General features: G+C 43.7%; 1 protein-coding gene and 1 long non-coding RNA gene across 34 annotated transcripts; both read right to left on the minus strand.

The window, feature by feature from the left end:
- Positions 1-201: 201 nt before the first annotated feature.
- Positions 202-11,352, minus strand: LOC124266880 (serine/threonine-protein phosphatase 6 regulatory ankyrin repeat subunit A-like). 33 transcript variants are annotated; one of them, XM_046701707.1, is made up of 8 exons: positions 10,504-11,350; positions 9,686-10,066; positions 5,947-6,105; positions 2,132-5,071; positions 1,715-1,813; positions 1,551-1,615; positions 1,350-1,352; positions 202-1,250 (listed from the first exon to the last, which is right to left on the minus strand). In XM_046701707.1, the coding sequence occupies exons 1-8, from the start codon at positions 10,814-10,816 to the stop codon at positions 1,089-1,091; spliced, it is 4,122 nt and encodes a 1,373-aa protein (XP_046557663.1). In that variant the 5' UTR covers positions 10,817-11,350; the 3' UTR covers positions 202-1,088. The 33 variants fall into 33 exon arrangements, with proteins under 33 accessions (XP_046557663.1, XP_046557653.1, XP_046557670.1 ...); XM_046701697.1 differs by lacking the exon at positions 1,551-1,615 and having other exon boundaries at positions 202-1,417; positions 1,616-1,748; positions 1,848-2,626; positions 2,924-5,071; positions 10,504-11,352; XM_046701714.1 differs by lacking the exon at positions 1,551-1,615 and having other exon boundaries at positions 202-1,417; positions 1,616-1,748; positions 1,848-2,230; positions 2,825-5,071; positions 10,504-11,352.
- Positions 11,353-16,194: 4,842 nt separating this feature from the next.
- On the minus strand, positions 16,195-16,651 carry LOC124266885. Its single transcript, XR_006895888.1, has 2 exons — positions 16,533-16,651; positions 16,195-16,314 (listed from the first exon to the last, which is right to left on the minus strand). It is a non-coding gene; the product is annotated as an uncharacterized LOC124266885 (long non-coding RNA).
- Between the last annotated feature and the right edge of the window lie 631 nt (positions 16,652-17,282).

Here is a 17,282-nt window from a genome sequence, read left to right on the forward strand (position 1 = left end):
GACATCATGAGAAAGATGGTACTCGTTCAAAGATAATCTGATAGTGTTAGCTGATCCTGCTCCGCTTGATCCTGCTCCGCACCGTCCCCTACAGCTGACGAACTTGCTGCTTCTTGAGTGACGCATAGGTGCAGGGTGTTGTGACTCTTGGTAGGCCAGTACGTAGGTAGGCATTTGGTTACAGAACAGAACAGAACGACAGAACAGAACTGAGACTTTATTAAGACTTGAACTAGCTGGTTCCTCGTCTTGAAATTGAATACAAATATGTACATGGACGTGTTAAGCAGCGTGAGAACTTATCATTTGATTAAAATGTATTAAATATTTACCCAATTTTACAAATGGTTTTATTATATCACATCCAAGTAATTGTACAAGTTTATAGATACTGGGGTTTTGCCAATAATGTGACAGACCTGGATTCTGTGCATTATGCTAATATTGAACTTCAACCTTTATAAATGGGTAAACTGCGCGTGCACTTTACATATTTGGGGTTCATTGTGGATGGTTTGGGGACGCCGTGTAGCACGCAATCAGTTCCATTGGATTGGTTAGTTACACATTTCAAACAAGTTGGAACTAGCGTTTCCTTTGCAGCTCAAGTTTATTACATATATTCATTAAGCGTTGAAGTTTGTAACATTATAAATGAGCCGCATGTAGGCAATTCGGTAAATTACTGTCAGGTCTCGCTGTCTGGTTAAAGGTAGAGGAATCGGAAATGAGGTATAGAAACTAATAGTTTATGTTTAATGTCTTCAGGGCGATCTAAAATACAGCTGTTGTTTCTTTAACTAAATAATCATGATGAAATCTAGTAACTGAAGATGTTCACCTACGTGAATCCAAATGTCCTCCTACCCATGGATAAAGGAAACGCCCGAACAATAATACCGAAAAGTGGCATTTTGACAGAATGCATATTATTGCCATCCATAAAACAGCTTGTGTTTACTCTTCCTCTCATTTCATAAATCTACAGTTACGAAGTGAAATCTCAGATCACATTTGGTTTGCTGGTCAATGAAAAAAGTGTTTCGGAATCATAAAACCACATCTATCTTCATACATGTTCACGTCTGTCATTGTTTAAATTTGAGCAGTGGTGTGACACCTGTACTATTCTGTATATTAACATCTGCTCCAGCTTTTAGTAACGCATCAACACACTCTGTAGATCCCCGTCCTGCTGCTCTATGAAGTGGTGTGTCACCTGTATTATTCTGTACATTAACATCTGCTCCAGCCTTCAGTAGCACATCAACACACTCTGACGATCCCCGTCCTGCTGCTCTATGAAGTGGTGTGTCACCTGCATTATTCTGTACCTTAAGATCTAGTCCAGCCTTCAGTAACGCATCAACGAACTCTTTAGATCCCCATCCTGCTGCTTTATGAAGTGGCGTATCACCTGCATTATTCTGTATATTCATATCAGCTCCAGCCTTCAGTAGCACATTAGCCAAATCTTTAGATCCATACCATGTTGCCTTATGAAGTGGTATGTCACCTGTATTATTCTGTATATTAACATCTGCTCCAGCCTTCAGTAACACATCAACACACTCTGTGCATCCCCCTCCTATTGATTTATGAAGTGGTGTGTCACCTGTGTTATTCTGTACATTAACATCTGCTCCAGCCTTCAGTAACACATCAACATTCTCTGTAGAATTCATCCTCGCTGCTCCATGAAGTGGTGTGTCGCCTGTATTATTCTGTACATTAACATCTGCTCCAGCCTTCATTAACACATCAACACTCTCTGTAGAATTCATCCTCGCTGCTCCATGAAGTGGTGTGTCGCCTGTATTGTTCTGTACACTGACATCTGCTCCTGCCTTCAGTAACACATCGACGCTCCCTCTAGGTCCCTGACCTGATGCTACCCTATGAAGTGGTGTGTCACCCTCTAAATTCTGTACATTAACATCTGCTCCAGCTTTCAGTAACACATCAACACATTTTGTGGATCCTAACACTTGTGCTGCTTCGGCTGCTCCCTTATGAAGTGGTGTGTCACCCCTTATATTCTGTACATTGACTTCTGCTCCAGCCTTCAGTAACACATTAACACACTCCGTAAATCCCTGTCGTCCTGCTGCTTTATGAAGTGGTGTGACACCCGTATTATTCTGTACGTTAACATCTGCTCCAGCCTTCAGTAACACATCAACACATATTGTAAATCCCCGTCCTGCTGCTTCATGAAGTGGTGTGTCACCTGTGTTATTCTGTACATTGCCATGCGCTCCAGCCTTCAATAGCACATCAACACTCTGTGTAGATCCCCATCCTGCTGCTTTATGAAGTGGTGTGCCACCTGTATTATTCTGTACGTCAACATTTGCCCCAGCCTTCAGTAACAAACCAATGCACTCTGTGGAACCCAGTCCAGCTGCTTCATGAAGTGATGTGTCACCTGTATTATTCTGGACATTAACATCAGCACCAGCCTTCAGTAACACATCAACATTCTGTATAGATCCGTGTCCTGCTGCTTTATGAAGTGGTGTGTAACCTGTGTTATTCTGCACATTTACATCTGCTCCAGCCTTCAGTAACACATCAACATTCCGTGTAGATCCCCGTCTTGCTGCTTCATGAAGTGGTGTGTCACCTGCATTATTCTGCATATTACCTTCTGCTCCGTCCTTCAGTAAAACATCAACACACTCTGCAGATCCCCGTCCTGCTGCTCCATGAATTGGTGTGTCACCTGCATCATTCTGTACATTAAATTCAGCCCCAGCCTTCAGTAGCACATCAACACTCTCTACAGACCCCCACCTTGCTGCTTCATGAAGTGGTGTGCTACCTGTTTTATCCTGTACATTAACATCTGCTCCAGCCTGCAGTAACACATCAACACTCTCTACAGATCCCCATCCTGCTGCTTCATGAAGTGGTGCGTTACCTGTTTTATTCTGTACATTAACTTTAGCCCCAGCCTCGAGTAACACATTAACACTTTTGCCTACAGATACCGATCCTGCTGCTCTATGAAGTGGTGTGTCACCTGTAACATTTGAAACCTGGTTCACACATGCTCCTTTCTTCAGTAAATACAACACAACAGCAGGGTTTCCTCGACACGAGCTGAGTAAAGGAGTATCTCCATCAGGCAACATCATGTGAACATTAGCACCCTTCTCAAACAACATCTCCACTATATGCAAATCCCCGGCCACACATGCAGTGCGTAAAGCAATACTGTCGACCTCTGACCCGCTGTTTAAGAAAAAACCCACCATGTTTGCATTCTGGCTTTTAACAGCACATCTAAGACCTTTCTTGTAATTTATATGAACTCTTCTTTTAACCAACAGTTTCACCACCTCTAAGTGACCGTTCTCTATGGCAAGGTATGGAGCGTGATGCTTGTCGACTTTCACTCTATTGTTGATCACATATTCCACAGCAGAGGTAAGGCCATATCGGCAGAGGTAATGAAAGACAGTTTGTTTGTCAATGTCTCTTGCTTTCAGGTCAGGACCAAGGGACAAAATCTGACTGACAAACACACTGTCTCTGGTTTCTGCTGCTAACATAAGAGGTGTCTTCTCCTCCCTTCCATATCTAGCATTCATCTCAAGTTTCATGTGTCCACTGATGTAGGTCAATATATTGCAAGCTGCATTCATGCACACACCCAATAAAATGTCCCTTCCTTCACTCTGGCTGAATGATATATTTTCTTTCTCCATAAGATATTTGATGATATGCTGTGACTTGTTGCTGGAAAGTAATTCACAAAATGACTGTTTTGACGAATTATCACTTAGTTTCAGAATATCAGGAACAGACATGCCACTGTATGTCTTCAAGTTGTCCATTAGCAAGTCAACAAAATCTGAATTACAACATGCCTGGTGTGATAAAACATGCAACAAATTGCTCCTTTTAATTTCAGTTGCAAATCTTCTAGCTAAATATTTAGCATAAGTCCATGGGATATTTGCAACAAGATCTGTCTCATCAGCAACGTTTCTCCCTGTTTCTCTGGAGGGTGCAAGACAAAGTCGCTGACGAATAAATGACAAACTACAATTTTCTATGACAAACTTTGACTGCTTTGAACTGAGAATCAAAGCCACACTGTCATATATAGATGGATGATCAAACATGTACGTGTCATCTTCCTTCCTGAGATAAGATCCAACCAAATCATCAGCAGCTGCTATGCATTCATACCCAAGGCTATCGTCCTCCTCCATTTCTTGACCAGTAACCATCCCATCTCTCATAATCATAGCCATGAACAGTGAACGTGTTAACTTGTCTTTAGAAAGCTTATGCAAAGTCTTGTTGAGGAAAGCAATGGGCTCTTGGAAAAAAGTCTCTGGAAGCTGAGTCTGATCCTTTTCATGTGTTGCCACAAACATTCTACAGACATGGGGAAACCCGTGTGGACAGTCAGCCTCACATATCCGAGCAACAGTTGACTCTTCAAATTGTATGTTCTTTCTTTTAGCATGAGCACGCCATATCTTCCTTCGTTCATAAGAGCCTTTCTGTGAGGAAACTTCCACCACATATTTGGGGCTAGATATGTAATCTGCAATCCGTCCCAAGTCTGCCAATGAGGATTTCAGCACATACTCACGGCCTACTAGGATAATGATTAATTTGTCTTTGTTTGGTCCTGGGTCTCTTTTCTGTGTCGTCTCATCCTCTGTTCTGTCCAAACCTTTCTCAGGTGTATTTTCAGTATTCGTGTCAGGGTCTGTCACATCTACGATAGGTCGTAAACGTGGTCTCCACTTCGCCCACTCAGCTGCGTCAAATTCCAAATCACCAAATATGTCATCTAACATAATTACAGCGTTCTTGCTGGCCAATGCGACCTCACTGAATTCTTCTGGTGACTCCACCTGGTATACTTGTCTACCCTGATTGTACTGGTCTTTGAGAGCCATGTAGGCTGTTGTGGACTTCCCCTCACCTGGTCTTCCTTTAATTGTCACCCATGTTGCTCCTCTGTCTATCTTGCCCTTCACTTCCTTCAGGGCGTCTGTCTCCACCATGTCTTTAGTCCATGTCTGTATCCTAGATGATGTTCTTTCTGTGGAAAGGGGCACATTTCACTTATCTAACAATATATATAACACATGTAAAAGTAAACAAACTTTGTCACAAATAAGTGAATTTAAAATGGTCAAATGAACGTTGTTTTCTCACCATCTCTCATATCTTTTTATTATCTGTCTGTAAGTTACTGTAACAATTAAATTTGGACTGATTTAATTGTGTTTCATAACAGGATCTACATGTGAAAGAAGATTATCCTACCCAGTACAGGGAACGGCCCAAGTACCAGAAATATAGAATAACACTAATAAAATGGTTTCCATAACCATAAGACATCTATACTTAAAGCAGAGTGTGTTGTATAATTTTAATCATGCCGTGAGCGAGTGTTCGTAACTCACTACCCAACTGTGATTAGGAAGATCTGCGACAGGTAGGTGTAGTCACATTTGGGAATGTTCTCCATGTGTACAACCCAGGCACTCCTATGTATCGAATCCTTCAATCGTCAGATGACATCTTTGATGATGAGGAAGCATAAGTGCATTCAGTTCTAATCCTCAGTGATCCAACCACAGGTTTTCAATCACTTGCGAACACCACACTCATGTCTGCATGTCTGTTTGTTTACCATGCATCAGAGGTCCTTTAAGAGTTACTCGGTTTTTGTGTATCATCATTTAAATTCGTTTTTGTCAGATATTTTTATTTCTTGAAACCTTAGGAACCTCCACGTAGTATGAACGAGCCATAAAGGTCGTGACCAAATCTAATCAGGATCTAATGAGGAAAAAGGTAATTGAGCTAACTTCCTTTTCATGTGAGTACTTAGACTACAAGAGCGATGATTAATTGTAAATTTCCCTCAGATGACCAATCATTGTATTCAAATGTTGACAAAAAACTCACTCCTGATCTTCTGTGCAACAGTCAGTGGCTTCTCCTCTTCCTCCTGGTTGGTGGGAGGTGTACCGACATTCTGAGTTCCGCCAATGTTCAAATTCTTAGCGCCCTTCACTGTCACATCTCCAAAGTTTTGTTGTACTTGGTAAAGGTTGTACTGTGTGACTGTAACAGGTAAGCATGTGACAGAAGCTTTGGTAGATGTGTTCCATATTTGTACATAGATATGTTTAGTGATTCTCAAACCAGACATTAACATGAACAGACAAAATACACTGCGTGTAACTTTATGAATGCTTCCTTATCCTGACTCATAGTAACTGGTGGTGTGTGGTCCTGTCCATAGAGCTCTGGTCACAAATCAGTTGAAGTTAAGCAACGTTGGGCGCGGAGAGTCATCGGATGAGAGACCGTGTTTCGCAGTTTGACTCCTGAGAGTTTGTAGGACTTCCATCCTGCCCCACAACGAAGCACTTATGATACTTATGGTCTCACCTTAGGCAAGTGAGTTTGTTTAAAGTTGCCTCTGTTCACCCAGCAGAAAATGGGTACCCGGGCGGGATAAGTCATGTAACCATCAACCTTCAAGCGCTTCACAGGCTGCTTGGTTATCCTGGGTAATAATAATCAGATTGTTTGGGCGCTTCGAGCATGCATTGTGCATGGAGAAATGTGCATGATAAATGGACTATATATCTTCTTTATAAAATGGGCTTTATCTTTTGCTGGAATATTGCTGAGTACGGCGTAAAACTAAACTCACTCACTCTCATCTCATTTCCGAATTGTCGTGGAAACTCCAGTGTTAGTGTTCCCCAAGAACAGAAAAGCATCTCAAGATTTGGTGAGATTATCTTATCACAGAGACGTGCTTCTGCGCTTCATTATACTGATGTTATTGTGCTCATCGAGCTCAGAGAAGGATGTTTACAAAAGCTACTAGATTGTTTATAACAGTGGTCTAACAAGTGGAAGTTGACAGTGAACAGAGACAAAGCTGGCATTGTGCACTGCAGAACAGCATCAACACCTCGATGTCATATTCAATTCAAATCTGGAAATGTTGATATTGATTATTGTCCAGAATATTAATATCTTGGAATGTGGATTAATGAATATTGTGTCTACAAGAAAAAGTTAAAGAAATATGTAAGGCATCCCACAACACACGAGGAGGTATTTTCAGCAAGTCCAATCATTTGGGAGGTTAAAACCATGCAGTGTACACAAACCTGTTTGATAGTTATGTGCTACGAGTTCTTAACTATAGTGCAAGTGCGTGGGGTATCAATATGCATATAGAAATACGTTATATGTAGAATAAAGAGTCCAGATTCTTCTTGGGAGTGAGGAAACAATGCCTTTATTGTGGCTGCTTGAGGAGAAATGGGATGGAGAAGCCGAGACAAATCAGATGAAAACTGAAGTTCTTGGAAGTTTCCATAAAATCATCACCTCAAGTGAGACATCTGTGAGTACCACAGTCCGTAAGTGGTCATATAAAAGAGTATCCTCGTGGCATCATAGGGTGTGTGAATTAGTGAAAATTAGACATTGATTCCTGTTCAACAATCAACACTACCAGGGGAAGGTTCAATCATTTGGCATTTCCACGGCTCTGTGGTTAACCAAGCCCACAATGAGCTTCCTACACAACAGCGGCATGAGATAGCAGCCTTCTACATCGATCTACAAGGCAGAACGAAGTCAGCTACTATATTGAAGCTAATCTTTCAATTGTATCATCTCACAGACAGCCTTAATCTGCCAATAAAGGTGAGACACATTCAAGGAGCCACAACTGTATTAGCTTACTCTGTCCAGGCCGTGCAAGCCGCCAACAACAGAATGGAAACTTCATTCAGAAGCATTCCACCTGGTGATAAAGCAGCAAGGTTGCAAATCAGTATACCTGTTCAACTCCTTTCACCAACCAGATAGGCATCTTCGTCCCATCGGTTCCAGAACCGTTAGCATGGACAAACGACACTCTGGCAATATCATGGGAAGGGCTCCACGCGTACCTCCCACCAGCAATGCTACCATCAGTACTGCAGACGTCAGCCAGACCAGACACCTGTTGCTGCTTTTGGTCGGGCCTTTTGTCCAGCAAGGACCTGGTTTCCAGACCTCATCTAGCTAGCAGGCAAGACGGTTCAAAACCTTCTCATTCATCCTCATATGCAGAACCAGCATCTAAAACTACGTTCTTCAAGCAGTACATAAGGAGCATACAAGAAGACAAAGTCATCAATATCCCCCGCAATGGCAAAATACTCTTCATGATTACGTCTACGAGTTATGATTATGTCAAATATTTAGGTGTGTATATAGAAAAGTGGAAGGAGAGTATTGAAAGGTTTTTAAAGTTCTGTTCCAGAAAGGAGCACTATCACCAATTTCAGTCTATGTCAAACTTGTTGCCATGGAAATGCCAAAAATATTTTATTCAGAATTCCCAAACTACCAAAGGCATCAGTACACCACCAGACCAATCTATGTGCAAAGTTTGGTGAAGAAATAGTGAACGGTTTTGGAGTTCTGCTCCGGAAAAAGAGCACAACCACTAATTTCAGGCTAAGTCAAACTTGTCGCGATGGAAATGCCAAAAATATTTTATTCAGAATTTCAAAACTACCAAAAGGCACCAGTACACCACCAGATCTATCTATGTGCCAAGTTTGGTGAAGAAGGATTGAACGGTTTTAGAGTTCTGCTCCGGAAAAGTGCACTACCACTAATTTCTGTTTTAGTCAAACTTGTTGCCATGGAAACGCCAAAAATATTTAATTCAGAATTCCCAAACTACCAGAAAGGAACCAGTACACCACCAGACAAATTTATGTGCAAAGTTTGGTGAAGAAATAGTGAACGGTTTTATAGTTCTGCTCCGGAAAAGATCACAACCACTAATTTCATTCTAAGTCAAAACTTGTTGCCACCGAAACGACAAAACTGTTTTATTCAGAATTCCAAAACTACCAAAAGGCACCAGTACACCACCAGATCTATCTATGTGCCAAGTTTGGTGAAGAAGGATTGAACGGTTTTAGAGTTCTGCTCCGGAAAAGACAAATGTGCACGGACGGACGGACGCACGCACGCACGGACGGAGTCCATTTTAATACCCTTAGAGGAACTTGACTATACGAGGCTACTCCTCCCGAGCATCCTCGGCACTTTCCCTAATGCTATGCAGATCTACCAGATGTTTGTATTATGATGTAATTGAAGAATTCCTACCATTTTGAAAAATGTAAGGGGTTTCCAGCAACAAATTAAAAGCAACACCACCCCAAGAAGCAGAGTTCTCTGTCACCTTAAAACCATGAAGAATCTCAATGCTGGGCACATACATAGCAGAAATCACCATGGCTAGACACCAAAGGTCCTGAACTGATCACATTATTACGTGAATAAAATCCTTACGCATTTGACACAGAAAACACTGTTGTATGGTGACTGGGAAATACAGATGTGCCGGCTATCCCGTTTCAGACTGAGACTGATAGGGTCAATCTGGCACACCACTCCTTCGACGAGCTGTTGGAGGTTTTGACTGCCACAGCGTTATGTTCGGAAGCCTGATTTTCTCACCACAACATAGTATATTTTCATACCCAGACATCGGTGTGTGTTACCATAGATTCACCTTAAAATATTATCATCCTCGACATTCTTTGAAGGTATATTTTGTTGTTGGTATTCGATACCTGAACCTAGATAATCGTGTCACAACACTCACCTGCAGTAGTGTCCCCAGTCCCTGGTACCCCAGGGAGCCCCAATGACTGTATCTTTGACACAACAGATCCTGGTATTCTGGGAGACATTGTGGACGCTGGTGTCACGGCTGGTTTTCCTGGGACCTGTAGACTTGTTACAGGAACTACACAAGATGTAGATGTGGCCGCTGGTGTCAGGGTTGGTTTTCTTGGACCCGGTAGACTTTGTGTTTCAGGAACTACAGAAGATGTAGCTGTGGACAGCTGTGCTTGACTTGTAGTTGGATCAGCATCACCAGCTGAAACTGGTTGGGGTTGCTGTTGTTGCTGCGGTGCTGATGCTATGTCTCCCTGTGGTGGCTGACAACATCCTACAATGTGTTGTGCTAGTGCCGTGGTATCTACGAAGAAACCACACAGGTTACGTTTGGATCTTCAAGGACACAAACAAATATAAATATCATATAAATACTAGCATTGTTAAAATGACATGTAATACATACACAAGATAGTTACCAAGTCAGAATTGTAAAGTTCAGTTACTTAATCTGGTTTTCACCACCACAGACCTCAGTAGAGCCCATGACTTCATCATGCAGCCTTAACATTAGCCACAAGTCCTCATAACATAACGGTTATTACAGGTAACCGTTTTTGTACAGAGGCATAAAATATTCTTTGTTCTTTGTTTCACTTTGCTTAGCTAAGCCTGACGGGAGTCCAAACCAAGAAGCTACTGTACATTTTGAAGCCTGTTTCTCACACGGCTGTTCTAATTCTGATACACACAAGCATGTATGCATCACCTTCTATCTTTATTTTATTAAATAATACATACCTTTACCAACAAGTTGGTATGACTGTTGGTGAACAGTCTGGAGTTTGACCGCTATAGCACCTGCTCCAAGTTGTGACATGTCTTGTATCCCATCTCCTTCTTCCTCGTCTGTGCCATCACTAAATCCGTCACTTTCTTCATAAACATCTTCCATGCCTGCTCCTTCAGTCCTTCCTTGCGGGGTGCCCATGACAGTACCCACAAGCTCCTCGTCTGATGGCGTGTCCTCGTCAGTGTCTGCTCTGCACCTTGCTGGTGAGCATCCGCCATTCTCTGTGTCACCTTCATCTGTCTGTCTTTGGCCTTCCTCCATCACATCTATATTCAGCTTGCAACGATTCTGACTTCACTTCTTGTCGTTCATCGGTGTCTTCAATCTGAACTCTCCACCAGCATCGTCCTACTGAAGAAACGCCTACATGTGTACAATATACAACGTGATAGAACGTTCCCTCTCCACTCTCCGCTCTCTTCCATGCCTTGTCATGGAGTATAAATGACACTTGTCATTTAGTATAAGCGTATGAGGTACAACTGTTCCCTTTCTCTCTCTTTCTCCCTCCCTCTTTCGTTCCCCTGTCATCTCTATTACCTCCCAACCTCACACACTTGTCACTTAGTAACTCTCCCACGGCCTCTCCCTCTCTTATTTGGTATCATAGGATTAAGTACATGACCTTTCCCTTCTCTCCCTCGCATTCTTTTCTCCGTCTCCCTTCTTCTCTTCCTCACCATCCTTCTCTCCTTTAACATCTCTCACCATTCTTTTTTCAATCACCATACTTCTCCCCCTCACCATCCTTCTCCTCCTTTTCTCCTTCACCACCCAGTTCTCCCCGTCATCTCCCCGTCTTCTCCCTAACCACCCTTCTCTCCTTCAACATCCTTCTCTCCCACCTTCTCTCCCTCACCATCCTTCCTCCCTCCCATTCTTTTCTCCCCTCCCTTCTCCTCTTCCTCAACATCCTTTTTTCCCTCACCATCCTTCTCTCCTTCACCATCGTCTCCTCACACACATGGAGATGAAATAAGATATACCTGTTTGATATGTATAAAATGCAAGGGCTTACTTAATACAATATTTATTCCACATACAAGAAAAATCCTACATAAACGTAATACCCGCCTTCTATCCACAAAGGCTCACATATACACAAAGAAGCTAAATAAGTACACCTGTATTTTTGCAATGATAGGTTTTCAACCCGTACATAAAACCTCTCGTTCTGACCACAATGGAAAAACAGTTTTTTGCTGACCTGTATGATCCTTTGACAAAACGATTGGAATCCATGTTGATTGTTATGATGATAATTGCTCATTTAAAAACAACAACACTGACTTTCATACAAAACCATGTCTTGACAAGTATGGCCCTGGAATGTTTAATGTCGAATTTATTGGTGAATGTGAACATTCAAAATGTCATTTTGCGTGTCTTACACGATTCAGGGTCAATACCAAGTGTAACCTCGTGTGACTGTATGACAGCCAGCACTCTCCTCATCATACCCCTGTCAACCTCCTGATCCTCTGAAGAGTCAGTCTACGCCATTCCTTGTATAAAGCAGCTTCCGATTGGGCCAGGTTCTGTACAGGAGGATCCCTTTGTTGCACACGACGACCAATCATGCCCCAGATATGCGCCAAAGGGTTAAGATCGTGATATATGTTAGCGGGTGCTTAACTAAGTTCTTTGTGTTGTGTTAAACATTCAGAGGTAATTAAACTGTTGTCTTTAGGTCATTTAGTTATTTCCAGATAGACCAAAATGAATTATTCCGACCCAAAAAAGAAAATAAGAGTGTTAGGGGTGAAACGGTGTTACGCGGTATTAGTAGAGCCGCAGTATTTTGCCTTCGGTTCGGTACACCGTAATGCAATCCAAAAGACCGGTATTCGGGAATAGCGTGACAAGGGTGTTTGAAATAACCTGACAAGGGTGTTGGAAATAGCCTGACAAGGGTGTTGGGGATAGCCTGAAAAGTGTGTTGGGATTAGTGTGACAAGGGTGTTGGGAATAGCCTGACAAGGGTGCTGGAAATAGTCAGACAAGGGTGTGGGAATAGCCTGACAAGGGTGATGGGAATAGCCAGAGAAGGGAGTTGGGAATAGCCTGACACGGGTCTGGGAATAGCCTGACAAGGGTGTTGGGAATAGCCTAACAAGGGTGTTGGGAATAGCCTGACAAGGGTGTTGGGAATAGCCTGACAAGGGTGTTGGGAATAGCCTGACAAGGGTGTTGGGAATAGCCTGACAAGGGTTTTGGGAATAGCCTAAAGGGTGTTCGGGTTAGTTAGACAATGGTGTTGGGAATATCCTGACAAGGGTGTTGGGAATAGCCTGACAAGTGTGTTGGGAATAGGCTGACAAGGGTATAGTTAGGAAATAGTAAGTTAATGGTGTTGGAAATAGCCTGACAAGGGCTAGGGTGTTGAGAATAGCCTGACAAGAGTGTTGGGAATAACATGACAAGGGTCTTGGGAATAGCCTGACAAGGCCTAGGGTGTTGGTAATAGCCTGTCAAGGGTGTTCGGAATAGCTTGACAAAGGTATTGGGAATACCCTGACAAGGTTCTTGGGAATAGCCTGACCAGGGTGTTCGGAATAGATAGACAATGGTATTGGGAACAGCCTGACAAGGATGTTGGGAACAGCCTGACAAGTGTGTTGGGAATAGCCTGACAAGGGTGTTAGGAATAGCCTGACCAAGGTCTTGGGAATAGCCTGACAAGGGACTTCGGAATAGCCTGACAAGGTCTAGGGTGTTGGTAATAGCCTGTCAAGGGTGTTCGGAATAGCTTGACAAAGGTATTGGGAATACCCTGACAAGGTTCTTGGGAATAGCCTGACCAGGGTGTTCGGAATAGATAGACAATGGTATTGGGAACAGCCTGACAAGGATGTTGGGAACAGCCTGACAAGTGTGTTGGGAATAGCCTGACAAGGGTGTTAGGAATAGCCTGACCAAGGTCTTGGGAATAGCCTGACAAGGGACTTCGGAATAGCCTGACAAGGTCTAGGGTGTTGGTAATAGCCTGTCAAGGGTGTTCGGAATAGCTTGACAAAGGTATTGGGAATACCCTGACAAGGTTGTTGGGAATAGCCTGACATGGGTGTTAGGAATAGACTGACCAACGTCTTGGGAATAGCCTGACAAGGACTAGGGTGTTGGTAATAGCCTGTCAAGGGGTGTTCGGAATAGCCTGACAAGGTTGTTGGGAATAGTTTGACAAGGGTGTTGGGAATAGCCTGACAAGGGCCTAGGGAATAGTTAGACAAGGGTGTTAGGAATAGCCTGACAAGGTTGTTGGGAATAGCCTGACAAGGGTTTTGGGAACAGCATGAAAAGAGCGTTGGGAATAGCCTGACAAGGATGTTGGGAATAGCCTGACAAGGGTGTTCGGAATAGTTTGACAAGGGTGTTGGGAATAGCCTGACAAGGGCCTTGGGAATAGTTAGACAAGAGTGTTAGGAATAGCCTGACAAGGTTGTTGGGAATAGCCTGACAAGGGTTTTGGGAACAGCATGAAAAGAGTGTTGGGAATAGCCTGACAAGGTTGTTGGGAATAGCCTAAAGAGTGTTCGGGTTAGTTAGACAATGGTGTTGGGAATATCCTGACAAGGGTGTTGGGAATAGCCTGACAAGTGTGTTGGGAATAGGCTGACAAGGGTATAGTTAGGGAATAGTAAGTAAAAGGTGTTGGGAATAGCCTGACAAGGACTAGGGTGTTGGGAATAGCCTGACAAGGGTGTTGGGAATAGCCTGACAAGGGTGTTGGGAATAACATGACAAGGGTCTTGGGAATAGCCTGATAAGGCCTAGGTTGTTGGTAATAGCCTGTCAAGGGTGTTCGGAATAGCTTGACAAAGGTATTGGGAATACCCTGACAATGTTCTTGGGAATAGCCTGACTAGGGTGTTCGGAATAAATAGACAATGGTATTGGGAATAGCCTGACATGGGTGTTGGGAATAGCCTGACAAGGATGTTGGGAACAGCCTGACAAGGATGTTGGGAAGAGCCTGACAAGTGTGTTGGGAATAGCCTGACTAGGGTGTTAGGAATAGCCTGACCAAGGTCTTGGGAATAGCCTGACAAACGTCTTGGGAATAGCCTGACAAGGCCTAGGGTGTTGGTAATAACCTGTCAAGGGTGTTAAGAATAGCTTCACAAAGATATTGGGAATAGCCTGACAAGGTTGTTGGGAATAGCCTGACTAGGGTGTTGTGAATAGCCTGACAAGGATGTTGGGAATAGCCTGACAAGGGTGTTGGGAATAGTTGGACAAGGTTGTTGGGAATAGCCTGACAAGGGCCATGGGAATAGTTAGACAAGGGTGTTAGGAATAAGCTGACAAGATTGTTGGGAATAGCCTGACAAGGGTTTTGGGAACAGCATGAAAAGGGTGTTGGGAATAGCCTGACAAGGATGTTTGGAATAGCCTAAAGGGTGTTCGGGTTAGTTAGACAATGGTGTTGGGAATATCCTGACAAGGGTGTTGGGAATATCCTGACAAGTGTGTTGGGAATAGGCTGACAAGGGTATAGTTAGGGAATAGTAAGTTAATGGTGTTGGGAATAGCCTGACCAGGACTAGGGTGTTGGGAATAGCCTGACAAGGGTGTTGGGAATACCCTGACACGGGTCTGGGAATAGCCTGAAAAGGGTCTTGGGAATAGCCTGACAAGGGTGTTGGGAATAACCTGACAAGGGTCTTGGGAATAGCCTGACAAGGCCTAGGTTGTTGGTAATAGCCTGTCAAGGGTGTTCGGAATAGCTTGACAATGGTATTGGGAATACCCTGACAAGGTTCTTGGGAATAGCCTGACTAGGGTGTTCGGAATAGATAGACAATGGTATTGGGAAAAGCCTGACAAGGGTGTTGGGAATAGCCTGACAAGGATGTTGGGAACAGTCTGACAAGGATGTTCGGAACAGCCTGACAAGTGTGTTGGGAATAGCCTGACAAGGGTGTTAGGAATAGCCTGACCAAGGTCTTGGGAATAGCCTGACAAGGGTGTTGGGAATAGCCTGACAAGGCCTAGGGTGTCGGTAATAGCCTGTTAAGGGTGTTCGGAATAGCTTGACAAAGGTATTGGGAATACCCTGACAAGGTTGTTGGGAATAGCCTGACTAGGTTGTTAGGAATAGCCTGACCAAGGTCTGTGGAATAGCCTGACAAGGGTCTTAGGAATAGCCTGACAAGGCCTAGGGTGTTGGTAATAGCCTGTCAAGGGTGTTCGGAATAGCTTCACAAAGGTATTGGTAATAGCCTGACAAGGTTGTTGGGAATAGCCTGACTAGGGTGTTGTGAATAGCCTGACAAGGATGTTGGAAATAGCCTGACAAGGGTGTTCGGAACAGTTGGACAAGGGTGTTGGGAATAGCCTGACAAGGTTGTTGGGAATAGCCTGACAAGGGTTTTGGGAACAGCATGAAAAGGGTGTTGAGAATAGCCTGACAAGGATGTTTGGAATAGCCTAAAGGGTGTTCGGGTTAGTTTGACAATGGTGTTCGGAATATCCTGACAAGGGTGTTGGGAATAGCCTGACAATTATGTTGGGAATTGCCAGACAAGGGTATAGTAAGGAAATAGTAAGTCAATGGTGTTGGGAATAGCCTGACAAGGCCTAGGGTGTTGGGAATAGCCTGACAAGGGTGTTGCGAATAACCTGACACGGGTCTGGGAATAGCCTGACAAGGGTGTTGGAAATAGCCTGACAAGGGTCTTTGGAATAGCCTGAAAAGGGTCTTGGGAATAGCCTGACAAGGGTGTTGGGAATAGCCGGACGAGGGTGTTGGGAACAGCCTGACAAGGGTCTGGGTAGAGTCTGACAAGGGTGTTGGGAACAGCCGGACAAGGGTCTTTGGAATAGCCTCACAAGGCCTAGGGTTTTGGGAAAAGCCTAATAAGGCCTAGGATGTTGGGAATAGCCTGACAAGGGTGTTGGGAATAGCCTGACACGGGTATTGGGAATACCCTGACAAGGATGTTGGGAATAGCCTGACAAGGATGTTGGGAATAACCTGACAAGGGTGTTGGGAATAGCCTGACAAGGGTGTTCGGGTTAGTTAGACAATGGTGTTGGAAATATCCTGACAAGGTTGTTGGGAATAGCCTGACAAGTGTGTTGGGAATAGCCTGACAAGGGGTATAGTAAAGGGAATAGTAAGTCAATGGTGTTGGGAATAGCCTGACAAGGGTCTGGGAATAGCCTGACAAAGGGTGTTGGGAATAGCCTGACAAGGGTGTTGGGAATAGCCTGACAAGGTGTTGGGAATAGCCTGACAATAAAGACATAGGGTAAGGGAATAGTAAGTCAATGGTCCTGGGAATAGCCTCACAAGGGTCTTAGGTAATAGCCTGACAAAGGTCTAGTGTGTTGTTAGTAATAGCCAGTCAAGGTGTTGGGAATAGCCTGACAAGGGTATTGAGAGAATAGCCTGACAAGGGTGTTAGGAATAGCCTGACAAAGATGTTGAGAACATTGGAATAGCCTGACAAAGGGTCTTAGGAATAGCCTGAGCCAAGGGTGTTGGGGAATAGCCTGACAAGGGTGTTGAAATAGCTTCACAAAGGTGTTGGAATAGCCTGACAAAGGTTGTTGGGAACAGAATAGCCTGACTAGGATGTTTGGGAATAGCCTGACAGGATGTTGGAAATAGCCTGACAAGAGGTGTTGAGGAACAGTTGGACAAGGGTGTTGGGGAATAGCCTGACAACAAAGGTTGTTGAGGAATAGCCTGACAGGGTTTTGGGAACAGCATGAAGCAAGA

This window comes from Haliotis rubra, unplaced genomic scaffold (assembly GCF_003918875.1).
Source record: "Haliotis rubra isolate DU_JTF1 unplaced genomic scaffold, ASM391887v1 Scf1285, whole genome shotgun sequence".
Lineage (NCBI taxonomy): Eukaryota > Metazoa > Mollusca > Gastropoda > Lepetellida > Haliotidae > Haliotis > Haliotis rubra.